Here is a 22,665-nt window from a genome sequence, read left to right on the forward strand (position 1 = left end):
CGATAGTTCACCCAAAAATAAATATTCACTCATTATCTACTCACCATTATGCCGAAGTGTTTGAGTCCACAAAACACTTTTGGTGTTTCAGGGGTAAACAGTGTTGTAAACAAATTTCGACTTTAAATGAGTACATTTATGCCACGTTTTTAGCCTGCCATGCCCGCTGTGATCCACGAGTCATTGATTACGTAAATATGTTGATTTGCATAAGGTGTGTCGACGCATCGTATGGCAGGTGTCAAAGCTAGTCAAAGCATGGATTCACCTGAAGAGCAAGCTGAAGTGAAAACCATTGCCCACGATCATCTAAAGCATAAGTCCCCTATAGGCGGGCCGCGGTCCAGACTGGACCCAAGAAAAGAAAAGGGGAAACTCAAACTACATCTTTTTATTTATTTTTTCTAAAATTAAGCAATTTATTATAAGATGCCTTTTTCAAAGATCTTTATTTAGTTTTTAAATGCAAACCTTATTTCACTTGAAATGAGAAAAGAAAATTGATTTTATTATAAGAGTACCCTCCAGTTCAATGTCAAAATTTATAATAAACATTGTTGAAATACTATTGAATTGTACTTTCTTTATTTAATTTCAGTTTTTAACTTCATACAGACATTGATACAACAACCAGACTTCAAAATATATGACACTGAATCATAACACGTTTCCGACCTTTGCTTGAGGAAATTTTAATTATGATAAATTCATTATTATATTAGTCGAGCAAAAAAAAATTATCGTTAGAATAATCCAAAAATGTATCGTTAGATTAATCGATTGATCGAAAAAATTATCGTTAGATTAATCGATAAAATTGATCGATAGGTGCAGCCCTACCCCTGAAACTCCAAAAGTGTTTTGTGGACTCAAACACTTCACCCACCCCTCCATCGGCATAGTGGTGAGTAGATAATGAGTATATTTTCATTTTTGGGTGAACTATCCCTCTAAGCAAATTAGAATTTTGAATCATAGACATAGTGCCACCTACTAGCTACAGGAAGTTTAAAGGCTGTATTCTTTTACATATTACCTTAAATAGGTTATTCAGATCATTCTCATATTTAGTCTCTTCACTCTTTAGACCTTGATGATTGAATCTTGAGAAGCTGCTATCAAACTGTGCGTTCAGCAATGTTGCTAATTTGCATACATTCCATTAACATCAGCAATGTTGCTAATTTGCATACATTCCATTAACAAAAACTGTTGAAGCTCAGTCCCAGATCAATCTGAAATGTTTGATAATAGTCCAGGCCTGAAGACATTGTGGAGTAAATTTGACTTTGCGAGACTTCTGACATAAAAAGCACTGACCATAATGGTCTTTTAAGTGCACGTTCATTCTTTGGCAAAGAAGGTCAAACAGATCTTTCAGCATGCGGACATGTGAAGATGGGTAAAACAAAGGAACAATCTGGGGCGTGCTCTTTTATGCAGAAAGAGGTGATGTATTTGCATAAGAAGCAGATGTGTGTGTGTGTGTGTGTAAAGATAAAGTATGTGTGTGCGAATGGAGTACGAAGTGAACCCCCAGAAGATAAGATTGAAGGAGACTGTACAATGATTCCCAGTGGCTCTGATGTCTGGATCTCTCAGAGACCGGTACCTGGTAAATCTAGTAGATATATGGCATGATAAATCTGCCATGAGGCAGGTCACCAACAGACATCTTGTCAGGTCACATATGATATGCATAAGCAGAGATAATAGTGTGGTTACGTAAGCATGCAGAAGCACAGATAATACATATGATTATATAATTTTCCATTACACTATCTACAGGCCAAATTATAGTCTTGGTCTTAGGAAAAAGTAAATGTGTGCATTTTATATAGCACTTTTCTAGTCTTGATGAACACTCAAAGCACTTTACAGTACAGTATTTGCCATTCACACACATTCATACATTGCATCTATATGCAACACTGGGATTTAATTGCTGACCTTCTGGTTAGAGGACAACCTCTACACTTCCTATTATAGGCTCCACGACATAACTCACTCCGTTCTGTCTGATCTCAGATCCTTGAGCTCTAACAGATGTGTTGAATGTATTTCCCTCCTCATAAAATGCCTGTAGAGCAGACCTTTCATAAAATAAAATATATAAGTACTTGCTTATTGTGAGAACTGTTGGCTTCCTCTATAATTTTTAAGGTCTAGATATTACAATGTGAATTTGCCTTGAGAGAATGTATGTTATGAATTGGTGCTATACAAATACAATTCCTTCAGACTTACTGCTCACAAAACCTGCGTAAAAACCTGTGAGTAATTTTATTAATGAAAGGGAGATAGAGAACTTATTTGATCCCAACACAAGATGGGTTGAATGCATTCATCTTTCCCCACTTTTCTCATTAATTGAAGCATGAAAAAAGTACAAAGAAAACACAAAGAAAAAGAGTGTAGGGCTTCCACTTGCTCTTTTAGAAGTAATTTCATGTTCATTGACAGATTTGTCTTTTATTACCTGATCCTGTCATGTTCCCAATTGTACCTGCAGGTCATTGCCCAGGACCGAGAGGCTCTGCTCAGTAAGTCCAACTGGGGTAAGATGGTGCAGAGAGTGTCTCAGTTTGGGATCAGAACTGGAACCTTCAACTGCTCTAATGACAACAGGTGAGCAGCAGGGTCTTCCTCAACAGTACTATCCATGTGAATGGACTGATGCAATATGTAAATGATGTGCTTACTTACGTCAGACTAATAAACTCAACCCTAGACTCAGACCTAATAAAGCTTGAGATATTTCCCAGATTAATGGGATCTCCTCAGTAAACTGCAAAGTTATTTACATACTATATGGAAGAGGTACGTATGTCTGTTCAGTCCCTTGTCCCTTTATAACAGCTTTCAGTCTCTAAAGCAGGGCTCCAGAGTGAACTTATTCCTTGGTTGCACTAGTGCGCCTATCTTTTTCATTTAGGTGCACCACCACTTATTTTAGGTGCACCCAATATTTAATTTTCAGCGTTGCTTCCCATAGACATAGGTAAATCCATTATGTAAATCATTGTAAAAAGGAGTAAAGGTGTAGAAAAATGTTTACTGTAATCAAATAGCACTCAACAAAAAGCACATCTTGCACCTGTCATGGCACAAGATGTGCTTTTTAGACAAGTTGTGCTTTTTTAGGGTTTCAATTCTGAATGTTGATGTTGAAACAGCAAAAGCATCTTTCCCCGCAATGCTTTGGCCGCACTCTTTGCAGTAAATGCTATGCAGCGAGTTGGTCGCTTTTTCATAGCACAGCCATGGAAATTGCTCAAGCCATTCCTTTCAAAAGGCATAGTTTTAAATTTTCTTGTTTTTAGTAGGCTCTGGATCTTGAACTAGCTCTGTGTGACCAACTTTCCTTGGTCACACCTGTGCGCCTAACATTTAGCTGTCTGTCTGTGTATTTTAGCGAGTCGTGTCTCCTCTCTCATCTCCCCTCCTCTGAGTCTGGGAGCGAGGCGGAGCTAACTCTCACACACACTGGCCCCGGGCTGGCGCTGCCGCCACTCACTCACACTCAGAGAGAGGAGCGCTCATTAACATGAAGGAGGCAGTATATGTCGAACATATAACGACAGCCAATGCAAAACGCTTCTGCTTCAGTATCAGTGTTTGTACTGTCAAAGAGTCTCCTGTCGGGGTGTGCTCCCTCAACGCTCCTGCTGACCTGCCCTCATTTTACACTTTAACAATAACGCATGCACACACACAGAGGACTCCTAGAGAAAACGCTGGAAAACTAACCTAATACAATACAAACCTAAAAGCTCATCTAAATCATATCCACTTTCTCCTCATAATGTATATTATGATTTGGCACTATACAAATGTCAGACTGAATATTCTTAAGAATTCATTGCTCTTTAAAAGGGTGTACTTGCATTAGGGATGAGCGAGTAGACCATTATCTGTATCTGTTCAACCAACAAAATGATCTGTATCCGTATCCGTACTCAAAGGCGGAATTTAACCAAAAGTTGGTATTTTAACACTGACATGGATAAAGGTTGATCAGAATTTGCTATATTTATTGTTTACTAGAAAACTATTTACAGAACAACCTTAGAATTGAGCTTCAGATCAATGTTTTTGATAAGAAGAGTAACGCCAGGTTCACACCGGACGCGGAAGCGCCGCACCGCGCCATTCTCAAGCGCACAGCCGCCTGGCTGTTCACACCGGACGCGCATTTCTCCACGCCGGTCAGCCCGCGATTCTGCTTTCTCCCCTTGTTGTTGTATATAACCCGTTCAATGTAGGGGTTCGGGGGTAAATGATGATGGTCTTCATAGCCTCCACCCCTCTCTTTCTCTCTCTGTCTGTCTGCTTGTGTGCTTGTAGTGGATGGGCAGATGGGGAAATTTAATAATGAGAGGGGAAAAAATCTGGGAAATTGAAACTCCAGGACAACAGCAGGGGAATTTAAAGTATAGGATGAATATTTGATCATTTATATCCTATATAATGTCATTTATATCGTTTAAAATCATTTTCAGTGTGTTTCCTGGCGCGACGAGCGAAAAAAAATGACTTGACGCCCTCTGTGCTGCGCGGCGCATCGCAGCCGATGTGAACAGCACAATTGAGTAACAGAGGGGCGGAAAGGAGGCACCCGGCTTTTCTTGGCCCTGCGCGGTGCTTCCGCGTCCGGTGTGAACCCGGCGTAAGAGAACTATTCAGAACAAGTTTTTTATAAACTTCAATGATTAAGAAGTATTAGGTAAAATGCAGGTTTTCATACTCAACATTTTCTTTTTTATAGATTTGTTTGTGTGTGTGACTGATCACAGGGCTTTTTTTACTACCTGTCGTAGTTTTTTTTTGGGGGGGGTGCTGTATTTTTTATTTCTACACAAAGTAAAACACAATGTTAATTATGTGGTGTGGGTTTGTGTGTGAGTGAGTGAAAGAGAGGAGCGCTCGCTCCGTGTGCGTCTCGCCGGGCTTTGCGCACCGTGGCTCGGCCAGTGGACGCTGAGAATATATGATCATAGATAACGATGTCACACGTTAGTATCCCTGTGGACAGAGTGGCTGTCACAACAACATCATTGTGTTGTGTGGCGCTGCTGGCACAGCACAAGGGAAGTTTATATAGGCTATGTGTAGGGGAAGAGCTCTGTGTGTGACTGGCCTATCAAGGAATGATGTGGACACAGCTATCCAATGAGGATTTTCATTCATTACGAGTACGGATATTGACACAATTTACTCGGATTGGTACTCGTGCTCGTAAAAGTACATTATCCGTACTGTATACTTGTTTCATCCGAGTATTTGGCTCAACTCTAACTTGCATGATTATGCTATAATCTTATCATCAATATTATCAGTGGTACAAAATGATTTTAAAATGATGACAATAATATCATGAATCGCAATAATTTCTTAAACAATATATCGTTCGACAAAATTTGTTATCGTGTCTGGCCTACCTTAATATTTTTAATAATGCACCAAATTATAGGTTTCCTTGCACAGTTCACAGCTTTAGTTCTCTGAGAATTTCTTTCATCCAAGCAAAATCAGTATTGTACAATGAAATATCCTTAACTGAATCGACAGCTAATCGAATCAAGACCTTGTAAATCGGAATCAAATCGATTTTGGAAATCAGTGATGATATCCAGACCTAGTTAAGAAATTACTAATGTATATGGAAACTGTCAAAAAAAGGTATAATATAATTTTGGTGCTCCTAAATAATGTGCTGGTGCACCTAAATGAAAAATGTATGCGCACCAGTGCAACCAATGTAAAAAGTTAGTCTTTGCATCCTCATAAGGAAAGCTTTACTTATTGGTGAGCCACCCTCTGACATCACTCACACACATTTCAAAACCATTCTAGGTCATCACCAACAGAGGGTGGACTTAGATTTCTCATCCCACAATAAAAACATGATATTCCACACACAAGCAGATGGTTGAATAGAAAAGAAATATTAGAATAAAACAAAAATATACCCAATAACAAATATAGTACATGAAACCCCGAACTGGAGTATCAGTTCTCGTTGCCGTTTTGGTAATTTGCCCATTGTTGTGAACACGCTGTTGTTGTGATAGACAACATTGCTTACATTGATGAGTCCTAGCTGCCGCAGCTACAGATCGCTGGTCGCCTGTTTATTCAAATTTGATTTATACTGAACGTATCACGGGTCCAAATCATACCAAATTTGACACTGCACTTCCTGGACCTCTTAACTATACAGATGCAAAGTGATGAATGATTCTCAAGGCAGGCATTCATTCTTTCATTCATTCATATCTGGAATTAGGTGATAGATGGATGTAGTGATTTGCGGATATGCACATTTTGTTCATGACTTCACATTCTTTGTTACAGGTGTGTAAATGTGTTCTGCACCATATTTGCGGCAACAACTGTAGCAACAATTTTGAGAGCAGGGGTTTCTTTATTTTTCTGATTTCTTAACATATGATTTGTGTACCTGTAATAAAGAATTGGAGAAGGTGCAACTGTTGTGTTTGTGGGAAAGAGAGAAAAGTTATTTTCATTTTATATTATACCCGATTGTTAACTTGTAGTGACTTATTGAAAAGGAGAATTAACCGTGAGTATTCACCTGTTCTCCATAAATAAGAGAAGCAACTACAGTTGAAGTCACTACAGTTACTGCTTTTAATATATTGTGGAAACACTAGGGGAAACCAGTGGAAGAGAGGAGATGAGAAGCTGTGGCTTAGGAAGCAGAGCTGGTCATCCACTGACTAGAAGATCAGAGGTTCAATTCCTTCTACTCCATGCAGAAGTGTCCTTAGGCAAGACACTGAACCCTCAAATTACAAAGTGTGCCATTGATATGTGATAGAAAAAGTGCTGTATGAATGTGACTTCGAGGCGCTTTGAGTGGTCAGTAGACTAGAAAAGCAATTAATATTGCGTTTAAACAAAACACTAGTCAAAGCAAAGACGCAAATACACGTGAATTTTGCGTCTTGTCTCAGGAGATGCATTGAGTTAAGTTTTTCGGGGTTAGGGTTGTGAAAGCCAATCGGCGCTGAGAATACTACTCACCAGTTTCAGGTCCTGCACTCTTCTGAGCTAGGGGGTGATCAAACTGGCCACTGGTCAGCCTCAGGCAGCACTTGAATCGACGACCAGACACAGTTCCTGGCTGAGCAAGTAAAAGTCGCCGAGCTGTGTGCTCTTCTGGAAGGACTTGTGGACCTCCACATACTGGTGCTGACTTCTCCTGCGTTTCTGGAAGCTTGTGAAAGGAGAACTCAGGCAGCAGCTGATGTCTTATGCAGAAGATTTTAATGTAGACTTAATCAATCAATCGAATTTTATTTGTATAGCCCATATTCACAAATCACAATTTGTCTCATAGGGCTAGATGCATCAAGGAGACCAGAAGGTGCAACAATATACAAATGCTTACAGAGTAACATGAGTAATTGTCACCACCAAGTCTGAAGATGTCTCCCACAGCATCCCCATATATCTTCCTCTACTTGCTTCACCCATTCCAACAGCACATCCATGAATGGCTAGAATTGCTGTCACTCTATGTTACATGTAGATGTTGGCATCCTATTGGATAGTTAAATCTAAATATGCATTCCTAAATCACATTGTGTCCTTACGTCTTGCCACTGGTGAAATACACGAAAGAGTTCAATGTGTGTTTGAAAATATTTTCATCTTCTTGTATTTGGTAAAGTTCAGACATTATTTTTTGCAGCCCAATAATGTTTTGGCTGAGCACAGCACAGCTGGTGCAGTCAATGGAGAAAGAAGCGAGGGGAAGTATCTTTTCTCCAGTGTATTTGGCAGGGCTCTGAAACATATCCTTGTCCCAAAAATAAACTTCTGTTCTCCGCTGCCTGCTCCCTGTACATGGCCATGCACTCATCTGCCACTCGTACCAGCTCCATCTCTGCCTGCAAGTCCTTATCTCTGGCTTCATGAAGCCCCACGTTGGCCTCCATTGTGGCAAACGACAATGCCACTGGGGTCTCCCACACACAGCCAGAGACGAACTGGTTGCTTTTCAGCATTTTAATAACACAAAGAACCTCACAAAACAAAACAAAACAAAACTCTTAACTTAAACTTGCCAGCTATTTCAGCTGGCACCTCGGCTTTGCAGCTCAGCTATGTCCGTGTCTCTCACCATGTCTCTCTCTCTTCACCAGCTCTGTGTCTGCCTTTTGTACCAGAGGATCAATCAGCTAACAGCCCTCAGCTGTGCTGATTAATCCTCTTGTACCGGTAAAGGTGCTCTCCATGCCACCTCTGTAACCACAGTATTGATGAGACATTAATGTGATAAAGAGGGAGAAGGGGAAAGAGAAACTCTCCATGTGTCCCCCGACAACCTAGACCTATAGCAGCATAACTAAGAGCAGGTCCAAGACAGAACTGAGCCAGCTCTAACTATAAGCTTTATAGTAAAGGAAGGTTTTAAGCCTACTCTTAAACGTACAGATGGTGTCTGCCTCCCGAACCGAAACTGGGAGATGATTCCACAGGAGAGGAGCTTGATAGCTGAAAGCTCTGGCTCCTACTCTACTTTTAGAGACTTTAGGGACGACAAGTAGGCTTGAATTCGGGGAGCGCAGTGCTCTAGTGGGTTGATAAGGTACTATCAGCTCTTTAAGGTATAATGGTGCCATATTATTAAGAGCTCTTCAGTTTGCCTACAGGCCAAATAGGTCGACTGCAGATGCCATCTCCCTCACCCTTCACACTGCCCTCTCCCACCTGGACCAGAGGGACACATATGTGAGAATGCTGTTCATTGACTACAGTTCAGCATTCAACACCATCGTTCCCCTGAAGCTCGTCACCAAGCTCAGAGACCTTGGGCTCAACATCGCCCTCCGTGATTGGATTCTGAACTTCCTGACGGGCAGACCACAGGCGGTGCGGATAGGCAGCACCACATCCTCCACCCTGACTCTAAACACCGGTGCCCCCCAGGGCTGCGTGCTCAGTCCTCTCCTGTACTCCCTGTTCACGCATGACTGCGTGGCCACCCACAGCTCCAACACCATCGTTAAGTTTGCTGATGACACGACTGTCATAGGCCTGATCACCGGCGACGAAGAGAAGGCCTACAGAGAGGAGGTCAGAGCCCTGACATCTTGGTGCCAGGACAACAACCTCCATCTCAACGTCGGCAAAACGAAGGAGCTGATCGTGGACTACAGGAAGAGACAAGGAGTAGAACACGCCCCCCCTCTCCATCAACGGGACTACGGTGGAGCGAGTCAGCAGCTTCAGGTTCCTTGGGGTCCACATCAGTGATGACCTGACCTGGACCCACCACACAGACTCCATCAGGAAGACAGCCAGACAGCGGCTCTTCTTCCTCCGCAGTCTGTAGAGGCTCAATATGAAAGCCAGGATTCTCTGCAATTTCTACAGGTGCACCATAGAGAGCATCCTGACTGGCTGCATCACCGCCTGGTATGGCAGCTGCACCGCCCTGAACCGTAAGGCTTTACAGAGGGTGGTGAAGTCTGCCCAGCACATCACCAGGACGGAGCTACCATCCATGGAGGACCTCTACACCCAGCGGTGTCGGAAGAAGACCAACCGGATAATTAAAGACCCCTATCACCCCAGCCATAAACTGTATTGCCTGCTGCCGTCTGGCCGACGGTACCGCAGCATCCGGGCCCACACCACCAGGCTCAGAGACAGTTTCATCCCCCAGGCCATAAGACTTTTAAACTCCTCCAAACCAGCACCGTAGCATATTTGCACTATTGCAAATAATTGCACCATTGTTTTTCTTTTTTTCTTTAGGTGTATATATATATTTAGATATATATATTTTATTTTCTATTTTAAACTTTTGATATTCTATATTCTATTATTTTATTCAATATTTTTTTGCTTGTAAATATTCGGAGCATTGCAATAAGAGAGCCTGTGACCCAAGCATTTCATAGCCAGCGACTGCTTAATGTAATTGTTGTGCATTTGACATTAAACTCTTGAATCTTGAATCTTTGTAGGAGAGGAGGAGAATTTTAAATTATATTCTGAGTTTAAAAGGAGGCCAGTGTAATGAAGCTAATACAGGAGAAATGTGATCTCTTGTCCTGGTTCTTGTCAGGAAACATGCTACAGAGTCTCTAAAGACTTACTGTTGGAGCCTGATAATAAGGAATTACAATAATCATGTCTGGATATAACTGGATGTACATTTTTCTGCATCTTTGTGAGACAGGACATGTCTGATGTTTGAGATGTTACATACAGTAAGTGAAAGAAGGCAGTCCTTGAAATTTGTATTAAATGAGAATCAAAGGACAAATCGGGATCAAAGATAGCTCCCAGATTCCTGACAATTTCCCTGGAAGCAAAGTAAATGCCATTTGGAGTAGCTTGGCATTAGATAATGCATCTCTAAGGTGTTTAGGGCCAAGCATTTAAACCTCTGTTTTATCAGAGTTTTTCTCCAGGTTTTGATGTCTTTTAAACATGCTTGAAGTTACTGTAAGTTAATTGATTACATTTTTTCTGGGTTTATTGACAAGTATAACTGGGTGTCATCCGCATAGCAGAGCAAATTTACAGTGTTTCCTAATAATGTTTCCTAATGGAAGCATGAGATGAATAAAATTGGGCTGAGCACAGAACCCACAAGAACCCTGTGATCAACTTTGGTGTGCACAGATGATTCATCATTCATTTGCACAAATTGAAATCAATCTGATAAATAAGGATTAAATCAGCTTAAGGCAGTTCTTTTAATGCCAATTAAAATCAACCGGCCTCTGGAGTAAGATGTAATGATCGATAGTGTTAAAGGCTGCGCTAAAATCAAACGAGACAAGGAAAGGGAGGTCTAAGCTGTCTAAATAAATAACAGGATTCTCAGTTGCTCCTGAGATTTCTGTACTTGAGGATACATTGGCATCAATTGAGGGCAGGAGATGGTAAATTATATTTCGAATAGTTACATAAAGTGTGTCTAATGACCTTCTGAATTCTGTCCACCAGGTCATGTATCAAGCGTGGCTGGCATCGCTCCACGCTCATCATGTCTGTTCCCCAGACTTCAGCGTCGAAGGGCAAAGTCATGCTAAAAGAATACAATGGCCATCATATTGAAACTGAACACATCTTCCGCTGGATGACCTCGCATGTGGCTCATCGAATCAAAACCCTGCATCAGTCTGAGCAGCTGGTGGAAGAGTGGCGCTTTGACCCTGCCCATCCAGTCAAGATGTTTCTGTTCGCCCATCTTTCCCAGCCCCCTGCCTTCTTCTCCTCGCTGTCCATCAAGTTCACTGGCAGGATTGAGTTTATCTTCGTGGATGTACGTCACTGGAGTAACAATAGCAGCCTTCCAGAGATCGGTGTGACACATAGCCCTGCCTACATCCTCAAGATGCCTGAGGGCATCTATCGCTACGGCAACAGGTGATGGTTGCAAGTTGACATGATAGTTATAATTTATTATAACAACATTAATGTCTTGGATTGTCTGTTTCTTCTTTCTTCTCCCTGTTCCCCCTCTGTTCCACTCCTCCTTATCCTCTCTAACGCCCCCCTGTAGTACGGGCGAGTTCCTGTCCTTGGCTGCCATGGACACTTTCCTGCGTTCAGTCCAGCCAGAGGTCAATGACCTGTTTGTACTTAGTCTGGTCCTCATCAACTTGCTGGCTTGGATGGATCTCTTCATTACACAGGTGATTTTAAAAAGAGGGAATATACTGCACTGCACTAATTGCTTTTATCTGCAGCTGTCGTGAAGCAGGCTGCATACTTCTTTCAGGGGTGACCCAGCCTGAACTGAAACATTGTGATCATTGCCTGCATCCACCCCTACTTCACAAGGCTCCTTCCATGGTCTTGGAGTACCAAAACTTAATTACTTTCTTTTCTGCCCCCCTCCAAAAGATATGAAAACTTAGATGACCAACATATAAAAACAAATAAACCCCAGCACATGTGCTGTTCAACACCCACATACAGATACAAGTATGCCAAGCTCAGACGGATGCAACGTTATCTGTCTTTAGTTGGTACAGCAATGTTGAAGTGAACACTACTAGCTCATTTCGATTTAAGTTATAACACTTACACACACTTGTACCTGAGTGTACTGAGAAAAAAAACTCCATTTGTTTTTCTGATGGTGAGATGCAATCAGAGGATCCATCTTTTATCCAATGAAAATGTGTCTGCTGAACACAAGAGCAAGGTTGGGTCACTGTACAAAGCAGGCTGAAACTCATCTTTGCAGATAGAGATTTTACTCACAAAACACAACAACTGACAAACAAAGTCATTTTCTATAGCCTCGACAACCCAACAACATATTAAGTAAAATGAAGAGTACATGGTTGTTCCTTTTATCTAAGTTATGGTTCTGAATGTTTCTTTCACTACTGAACAGACCCTTTCCACACAGAGCTTGAGAGAGAATAGAGACATATAGTTGGTTCCGTATTAACTGTCCAATTCTTTTTGTTAATATGTATTTCATTGCCATGGACAGGGAGCAACAGTAAAACGATTTGTAGTTCTGATCCGAACACTTGGAACCTACAACTCCATACTGCTGGTGTCCTGGCTTCCTGTTCTGGTAAGAATCATCTACACCACACAGTTCTAACATTGACTTCTTTCTCTGTCAGTGGCATGAATGGTTTTCTGGTGTGAAGAGCCTGTTCCAGAAAGGTGCTGTAGCTAACCCTGAACCCAAACCTGAACACTTTAGGCACATTTTGTTTTTGTCATGCATGCACACAGGCACTGGCTGGTCGTTTCATATTATACCACAGGTAACGATAACACACCTAAATATGCAGCAGTGCATCAGCAATGGCAGTGAAGACAAATAATGAAGCTATTAAACGTGAATGTAAATGTAAAATAAATAGTTATTATATATTCTCTGTTAGCATCTGTGTTTAAGGATTATACCAGCAGCTTTGCACGTTGAAGCCAAATAACTAGTAATAAATGTAGTGCTGCCTACCAGCTGAGAAAGTTCTTGTCAGACCTTCACTTCAACACATGAATGCTAAACCATCCCTTTGTTACAATACCAATGTTAGCTAACTCAATTTTTTTAACTGAAAGACAACCTTTTTGTCATTTTAACCCTCGTGTTGTTCCTGGGTCGGATTAACCCAGAGTGTGTGCGTGTGTGCGTGTGTGTGCGCGCGTGCGTGCGTGCGTGCGTGCGTGAGTGCGTGCGTGTGATCATACGCAAGCCCTGGCCGGTCAGGGTTAGGGTTAGGGTGACCCAAGGATTGTCATTATCCAATTCTCCTGGGGTAATTGAGACCAATGGATTGTCATTCTCGATTGTCATGGGAGGGGTCATTTAGACCCCCAGAGAGGGCGCTGTGGTGCTCTGTGGGGTCATTTAGACCCACACCTGATTCCAATTGAAATCAAGGGGGGTACATTAGACCCGCATATAAGTCTCAGTGTGCCACTCTCTCACGGACCATGGCACGATGTCGCGTCAGGAGCGTTTCACCAGAGAACAGGTTCTCCAACAGCTATTCTCCCAGCAACCATCCTCTGAACCCGAAGAGGACGCGAAAGAGCCAGACCGAGAAGCGGACGGACAAGGAGATGGAGAAGCAGACAGAAAAGCAGACCGAAAAGCAGACCGAGAAGAAGACAGAGAGGACGGAGACGACGGCGACGAAGACGAAGATGAAGACGACGACGGTGACTACGAAGACGACGGTGACGAAGACTACGACCCAGTGGGTGATGCTTCTGCAGATTCTTCATTCTTGGAAGAAGAAGAAGAAGAAGAAGAAGGAGGACAAGACCACGGTGACACCACCACCACCGGACTCGTGGAAAGAGAGACCTTCCCGTCAAGAAACGGGGAAATAACATGGTCCTCGAGGGCGTACGGCCGAGAGGAGGGCCACTGCTCCTCCTCCTCCTCTGCTGCGACTCAAAGTGGGGTCCCCCGGGGCCCCACGATCCACGCGACGTCCCGCACTGGTGACCTAGCCTCGACGTTCCGCCTGTTCATCACACCGACGGTAGAGAACATCATCCTGGAGATGACGAATCGGGAGGGTCGTCGAAAATACGGCGACGAATGGAAAGGGATGGACGAGACCGACCTGAGCGCCTACGTAGGGCTGCTGATCTTAGCGGGCGTGTACAGGTCCCGGGGCGAGGCCGCTGCCAGCCTGTGGGACACCGAGAGGGGCCGGGCGATATTCCGTGCCACGATGCCCCTAAAACTCTTCCACACGTACTCCAGACTGCTGCGCTTCGACGACCGCGAGACGAGACGCACGAGACGAGCCACGGACAAATTGGCGGCCGTGCGAGAGGTCTGGGACGCGTGGGTGTCGCGGCTACCGCACCTCTACAACCCGGGGCCCGAAGTGACGGTGGACGAGCAACTGGTTACGTTCAGAGGTTAGTCTTTTTTTTTTTTATATTATTATTATGTTATGTTATGTTATGTTATGTTATGTTTGTTATGTTATGTTATGTTATGTAGACAGCGGCTGCTAGTCCTCGTCCTCATCTCCTCTCATCTCTTCTCCTCCTGTTTTTCTCCCTAGGCCGGTGTCCATTCCGTCAGTACATGCCCAGCAAGCCGGCGAAATACGGGATCAAGTCGTGGGTGGCCTGCGATGCGAAATCAAGCTACGCTTGGAAGATGCAAGTGTACACCGGAAAGCCGAGCGGCGGACGCCCAGAACGGAACCAGGGGTTGCGGGTAGTGCTCGATAAGTAACGGAGGGACTGACGGTCGTAACGTCACGTGCGACAATTACTTCACCTCCTACGAACTCGCGAGGCAGCTCCTGGAGAGGAAGCTCACCGTGGTCGGCACGGTTCGGAAGAACAAGCTCGAGCTCCCGACCGGGCTGCTCGCGGTCAAGGGAAGAGAGGTGTTCGCATTCACGCCCACTGCCACTCTTGTGTCCTACATCCCAAAGAAAAACAGGAATGTGGTGCTCCTAAGCACACGGCACCCTGAGGCCGACATCAGCGACCGCGAGGACGGGAAACCGGTCATTGTCCTGGACTACAACCGCAACAAAGGTGGCGTGGACAACCTAGACAAGGTGATCGGAACGTACAGCTGCAGGAGGATGACCGCGCGCTGGCCCCTGGTCGTCTTTCACAACATTCTCGACGTCTCTTCCTACAACGCCTTCGTGATATGGAGAGAGATCAACCCAGACTGGATGCCGGGCAAGCGGAACAAGCGGAGGGTGTTCCTAGAGCAGCTGGGAAAGGCTCTCGTGACTCCGTTCATCGCACGAAGGGAGCGCATCCCCCGCACGGACGCGTCCGCCGCGGTTGTGAAAGCTGTAAAAGCCGCCGCCGCCGCCGCTGCACAGAGAGCTGTTGACTACGACGCTCAATCTGAGTGTCCGGCCTCCTCCATAGCCCTAGCAGCAGCCCCGCTCGGGGCGAGGAAGAGGTGTCAGATATGCCCCAGGAAAAAGGACTGTAAAACTCACACCGTGTGCCGCGGGTGTAACAAATACATCTGCAAGGGCTGCTCACTTGTCTATTGCCCTACGTGTGCGTCCTAATATGGGGTGGGCTATGTGAGGGGGCCAACAGCCGGGGGAAGCAGGGACAACACAAGGGTTATAGGGGCCATATGGTGTAAAATACGTTTTCTGGGCTTTTACTATCCGTAATGACTTGAAGGGGGTCAGTAGGGACCCTCAAAGTATGAAAACAGTCACTCCGCTGACTTTTTCACTCAGTGCATTCTAAGAAATACGTTATTGAAACGTCTCGTTTCGTACTTCCTGTCCGTATGATGTCATATGTGTTCGCACTATTCTATCAGCCCCACCCAGCCGGTACCAGTCCAGCCTCCGAACCCACCACCACCACCACCACCCCTCCACACCGAACGCGACACCAAGCAGACATGTTGCTGAGCTGGCAGCATGTTAGCTACCTCAGCTAACCACAACAAACAACTCTGAAGAAACACTGCAGCGTGGAGGGATGCAAGGAAGAGAATGTGTCTGTGCACATTCCTCCTAAGAACGTTACTGTTCGAGACCAGCGGTTACGCTTTATTTCTTCTGACGTGCCATGTCGCTGTGCTCAGTACGGAGTAACCTAGACGTTACTCATTACTCGGGACTGAAACTCCGTTGTGAAACTCCTACATTGGCCGACTGTCCTGCTAAAACTTGAACAAACCTGAGGACGGTGTAACTTACCATTCAGAAACATCCTGTTTTAACCGACTGTAAATATGTGGCTGGTCTTCTACAGATGTATCCAAACATACCAACATGACTTTCAGCTGTGTGAGACCGGTGATAGGCCTGGTTGCATGTCACTCAAAGTGCAGTCAGCCAATCAGAGGAGGGCCTCAAGAGGCAGGCGAAAACAGCCTGTTCTGTCTGCAGTTCCAGAGAGAGGCAGAAGAGAGGACATGGAAATACACATTGCAGCAGTTTTTTCGACTTAAAAAATTAGGGGTACCAATACCTCAAATTAAGTCCCAGAAAGGTGTAAAATATGGGCCCTTTAAGTCATTTTTTAGAGTGTCTAGATTTTTTAAATGGCTGTTAACAGTACGAGCAGCATGAATAGTATTTTAGGGTTAAACCAGAGCAATGAAGTTCAATTACTTAAGTCTGCAGGCGTATCTGATGAACACCGATATTCAGTTCCTCCTTCCTTCCTCTAGTGGTAAAAAAAAAAAGCTTGGTAAACTCTAAATTTTGGGCAGCTCTCTCATGCTGTTATTTAAAAGCTGGATGAACTTCAGTCACCCATATACGAGACTATTTAAATTGAAATCAAATCATATATTCCAATAAATTAGCATTTTATTATTCATATTGTTATAGTTGTTTATTTTATTTTATTTTACTTTTATTTACTGTGGTGGGTTAAACAAGGATGAATGTAGCTTAGTACATCTACTCAATTACTTTATTCAAATTTGAGGTACTACATTACTTGAGAGTAGCAATTCCATTTTACTTTATACATTTACTCCATTAGATCGCAGAGGCATACATTGTACTTTTTAATCCACTATTTTCTATCTAGTTATAGTCTTCAGTTTACTAGCAGGATTTTTGCATACAAAACATATTAAGTAAACCAAAAATCCTACTTTTACGTTAATGCATGTGTAATAATAACACATAACAATATACACAGAGTGCATTTATTGTAAAAATGGCCAAGTTAATGTCCAGCCAGTCCTGCCTCTGAGGTACAGGAACACAGTGGTGGCTGCAACTCCGTGCATTAAAGCCTGCAAACATGAGAATATGGAGGAAATGGGATCTCAGTGACATAGAGTGTGGACTGTTGATTAGATTCTGACAAACCACTGATTTTCACAAGATCCAGTGAGTGGCAGGCCTGTGTTAATGAGAGGCCAGAGCAGAATGAACAGACTAGATGAAGCTCACAGGAAGGAGACAGTGATGTAACAAAAGAGGAGTACCCAACTAAGTGGCCACTGAGATATAGCCATACAATGTACTATGACTGTTTTAACTGAGATGAAAGTTGCATTAATTATATTTTATCAGTAATCACTGATTGATCTCTCTCTCCAGGCTCTGCTCCAGTTGCCTCATCTGGACACTCTGTATGGTTACAGTTTGAAGCTGCTTCGTTATGCTGACACCACCACACTGGCCAGCCTGGTGAGAGCTGACTGGACCTTTTACTCATCCCACCCAGCCCTCTTCCTGTCTACGTACCTGGCCCATGGCCTACTGGTCGACTACTTTGAGAAGAAACGCCGCTGTGGTGTCAGGAGCCGAGAGGACAGCACCACGAACCTGGAGTGGCTGGCCAGTCTGTGGGAATGGTATACTTCTTTTCTGCTCCACCCGATAACATCGCTGCAGCAGGTCCCATCTGACCACTCAGACTGGGAAGATGATCCAAACTTCTTTTTTGAGCATTTGTCTTTCCCTGATCTCTGGCTTCATCCATTAATGAATGTGGACTACATTAAAGACCTGCCAACATGGCGGTTCAGTGCAGTGAGTCAGTGCAGGGGGGGGTGCTCTGGTGGACAGCAGCATGAAGAGACTGAAAGATTACTTGCAGGCACAGGGAATTCTCCTGCTGCAGGTCCCAGCACACTTCCACATGAGACCAAAATGTACAAGAGGTCACTGTGCAGTCAGGACAGCAGCATCCAGCTATGTGTGTACAGCAACATGGACCCTAGCAGCAACCATCAGTGTGTGTGTGACAGGGCAACAGAGGATGGTCACCTCACACCTCAGTCTGTTTCTAACCAGCATCTCTGTAATTGGCCAGGGTGGCCTTGTGACATGCTGCATTGCTCAGAATGTGTGGTGTGTCTTGAGAACTTTGTGAGTGAGGAGCTGCTGATGGGTCTTCCGTGTGGCCATGCCTTCCACCAGCAGTGCATTGTTGTGTGGCTGGCAACAGGCCGACACTGCTGCCCAGTGTGTCGCTGGCCCAGCTTCAAGAAGAAGCTGCAGAGAGGTGCACAGTGCAGCTCTGCTGAAAACACTCTGCAGGACTGATGGTCAGGTGTCATTGAGCCCTGCTCATCTCCATGGCCCTCTCACAGGTAGCTTGTCAACATCACAGCTTGCTTGGATTGAAGTTGAGGCATGGAGGCAGTGTGAATGGAAGTGATGAGGGCTCTTGTTGTCATGAACCATCAATCATCTTGTTTCCATTCCTGTTTTTGAAGGTAATGTGCTGGCCATCACGGCAGACAGATGAAAGCCTATGAATGCTATGAAAGCCCAGTCATAACGTTCTCTGTATAGAGAGTATAGTGATTCACACACTAATCACAGGTGTAGTCTTTGTAAACTGTTCAGTGCAATAAAAATAAATAAAAATATTTCCTATTCCTATTCTGTTTTCAGGGCTGTGAGGACAGTAAAGAGTCTGTTCTACATATAAATCATCAGTGACTACAGGCAAGAAACTCATTATCAAGCAAACTGCAAACAGCAAACACTGTCTTCTCTATCCTACATCATGACTCACTAGAATTGCAAAAAGGTTCCGTGATATATGATCTATGTCAATAATATTGGTACAAAAAAGACAAACTCCTCCCCCTGCTATTCAAACTACTGCCTTGTCCCCCCAACAACTCTTTATCTTAACAGGTTCCCTGCCATACCACTGTAATTACTCTCTACTTTAACTATGCCTTATCACATTTCATAGTTTGTATCTCTAGTGCTTTTGAAATGCAGCATTTAAGCTGTGATTCATCCCTCTGAGAAGCCAAGCTAATCTGTTTTTTATGATTCTTGTTGTTGGATATGCTCTCATGAGTCACAGTCATTTCGTTCTGACTGACTTTCTGAAGTTTTCACAGTAACCCCTCTGATTCTAACCAATTAGTTTAATGTGAATCTAACCACAGAGGTACAGGCTTGAACCAGGGTGCTCACACTGGAAGATGTGTGTATAATGGTGCTCACATACCCACTGAGCTACTCATAGCATCTTTTGGCTTCTTTTACTTAAAAATCTGCTCTCACCAATGTCATTGTCATTAGCAATAAAACATTTTGCTGGGGAACAAAAAGGATAGGGGAAAGAAACCCTCTTCAGTCACTGTGCACTCATGCTTTCACTTTTCCTTTGCAAATCTTCATGCTGACTGACATTAGGTGCACAGTCAGGCTGTTGCTGACTTATGCAATCACGTCTTGCTCTTGAGCAGCTTGTTGCAGTAAACAAAGAGCCTTAGGGCCTGGTCACACATATGCAAATGTTGTGGGTCAAAGTTCACCCTTCACTCATATTTGGAAGGTTGTAGTTCCTTCCTGAAAAATTTAGTTTAGAACCATATTTTTAAGCCTTGAGTTGGTGTATAACTTGCTGATATTTGAACATGACTTGGTACTCCTGCTTCTGCTACCTCTGGAAAGTACTGCTAATGACCTCATTATTTTTTTTAATATTAACTGTTTGGCTCCAACAGACTTTACCCTGCAGTTTCAAAAAACCCAGATCTAAAATTTCCTAAAATGACTTATCAACTTTAAGGTGCGTAAGTGTAATCTTTCAGCTCATTCCTGTCCTCTTGCTGTGTGTGAAGGGAAAGATAAGAAACATGATACATAGAGCCGTAACACTCACTCAAAATAAAAGTGTTTCAGAACTTTGTGGTGTCATCCTTCTGGGTTGTCAGGGTCGCTAAAGAAGAGAAGGTCTGACAGATGCATCAAAGCACAGAGGAGCAAACCAAAGCTACCGCCGAGGAGATCAGCCCTCACAATTATGTTTTAGGAGTTGGGGATTTTAGCAGTGTTAGAAAGTTTATTAACTGTAACAAATAAAAAACATTGGTTAGGTTTAGTGGAACTGAATGTAATGTATTTTAGAGCAAGAAAAATGAATCAAAAGGCTGAATCTCTTGGAAACACCATTTAAACCTCAAAGGACCTTAGGCACCATATTTAGAGACTGCAAGTAAACAGTTGCAGAAGTTTAAGAGAAAAATAAATTTACACTGTGAATGGCAAAATTACACTTTAAATCGCTTTATGTGTTCATCAAGACCAGAAAAATGCAGGACATTTTTTGGTATGTCTTCAAGATCAACTTTTGGAGGAAGAGTACTCACTGTGATGAAAAATCTGATTAAAGAGTCTTGGCCAAGACACTGCGCTAATCAGTAAGATATAATAACTTGCTCAGGTGCATGCCGGCGGACATGATGAATTGCACATTGTGTATCAATTCCTGTCTAATTTGTGGCGCAAGAGAACATACAAGCATGCAAACATGCTTTTTGTTGCTGTGTATGAAAATTAATTGTTCAAAAGTATTGATGATTGTGACATGAGGCATTCTTCCTGTTGCCAGTAGGTGGTGCTGTGACTGAAAACTGGCTTTTAGGTTGGGGCGCAAATCGTGCCTGACAGCTCATCGGGGCAACATAAATAGACCTCCAGATCTACTGGGAAGCATGCAAGTCTCAGGTTAGGAGCTACACAGAGATCTGGGGCCTCATTTATAACCGTTGCGTACGCACAAAAGGGGAAAATGACGATGCAGATGTGAGGTGGTGAACTGAAGCCATATTATTGATCCACTTCATCATTAACGTTAAAACCAAGTGTTATTTGAGCTCACGTGACATAACTGTTCAATAAGAACCTTCAATTGAAAAAGATATAAAACAACTTACAGCAAATTACGATCATATTCCATTATACAGCAGAGTTGCAGAGCTGAGTCATTAATAGTTTTTAATAATATCTTCTAACACTGCGTGTATCATCAAGGACGTGTGTTGTGTAAAATCGCTGCAGTGAATGTGCCTGTGCCATCAAGCGCACAGAACACACTGGAGATCACTCACAGAAAATAAAGAAAAGCTATTCACTTTCAAACTTCTATTCCCAAATAATATCCCAGATATTTAGAGCAATTAGACTGATGTTTGAAGCAATCAGTCTAATTGCTCTAAATATATAAATACTGCGATGACACTTGTGCGTAATGCTGCTTGATGGATGCACTGGCACTGATAGAGGAGTGTGCGGATGGAAGGATTAGTAGGAAACAACTGTTCAGCGATCACAATAACTTTTTGTCTCATGATGATGACGAATCAGATAGAGGTGATTTGCATTGACCATTTATGGTTGAATGTGGGCGTGTAGAGGGCTGACCTTGAGACAGATTCACGTACGCATATTCCAGGTGGACTGTGATTTATAAAGGGGACATTGCCTTAAGGTGTGCGTGTTTTATAAATCTGAATCTTTTTTTGCGTGCGCCATTTTAGTATGGCGTAGGCATACTTTTCATATGAATACTACGCACTGTTTTCTAAATGAGGACCCTAAGCTTTATTCCATTTAATGTGAAACAGATGGTTTTGCATATATAGTTATCGGACAGCCGGGCATTAAGATTTCCTAATTGCTGTTGTAGTTATACCCGAAGAAATTTAGCAAACATTTGATTAATTTGCACAACTGGTTTTCCATAAAACTTGGTTTACAAGAGCAGTGACTCTGCTCTTGTAAACCAAGTTTTATGGAAAACCAGTTGTGCAAATTAATCAAATGTTTGCTAAATTTCTTGTTTGTTGCGTCACAAATCTCAATGCTGACTGACACAAGGTGTACGCCATCTCTACATTTAAGGTTAAACTTACAACGTTCCTTTTTGACAAAGCCTACAGTTAGGGGTGGATTAGGTGAGTCCTGAACAATCCCTTAGTTATGCTGCTACTTTCTGTCTCTCTGCCCCCACATTTATTTATTTTAACACATGTCACTAACTTTGTGTTTTTTTCCCCTATAGTCTCTCTCTCTCTCTCTCTCTCTCTCTCTCTCTCTCTCTCTCTCTCTCTCTCTGCAGGTATCTCTGACTCCAGAGCTGCAGGATTCAGACAACAACACCAACATTTATTATTATTATTATTATTATTAGTAGTAGTAGTAGTAGTAGTAGTATTAGTATTATTATATGAATTGTTGCTGCTACCATTAATAACATCTTTGCATCCATAATCTATTATACACCTATTGTTTTCATTATAACAACTAGTCAGAGCTGAAACCTGATGGTGCACACCTGTTCCTGATTTATCTTTCCTATCTCTCCTCCCCCTCCACCTATCTCTCTCTCTTCTCTCACCTCTTTTCCACCCATCTCTCCTCTCCTCCCCATTTTTCCCTGCTCACCCCA

The 22,665-nt window shown here is 43.1% G+C and overlaps 1 protein-coding gene across 3 annotated transcripts in view; it reads left to right on the forward strand.

Moving 5' to 3' along the window:
- rnf103 (ring finger protein 103) overlaps positions 1-20,119 on the forward strand; it is a 35,410-nt gene extending 15,291 nt beyond the window's left edge. For all 3 annotated transcript variants that reach the window (XM_035160776.1, XM_035160774.1, XM_035160777.1), the window contains 5 exons: positions 2,513-2,628; positions 10,996-11,418; positions 11,555-11,687; positions 12,500-12,586; positions 17,559-20,119. In XM_035160776.1, the coding sequence (XP_035016667.1) occupies positions 2,513-2,628; positions 10,996-11,418; positions 11,555-11,687; positions 12,500-12,586; positions 17,559-18,509 (1,710 nt within the window). In that variant the 3' untranslated portion in view covers positions 18,510-20,119. The remainder of the gene's footprint in view (positions 1-2,512; positions 2,629-10,995; positions 11,419-11,554; positions 11,688-12,499; positions 12,587-17,558) is intronic.
- Positions 20,120-22,665: the final 2,546 nt, after the last annotated feature.

The sequence above is a fragment of the Hippoglossus stenolepis genome, chromosome 7 (genome assembly GCF_022539355.2).
Source record: "Hippoglossus stenolepis isolate QCI-W04-F060 chromosome 7, HSTE1.2, whole genome shotgun sequence".
In the NCBI taxonomy this organism is placed as follows: domain Eukaryota; kingdom Metazoa; phylum Chordata; class Actinopteri; order Pleuronectiformes; family Pleuronectidae; genus Hippoglossus; species Hippoglossus stenolepis.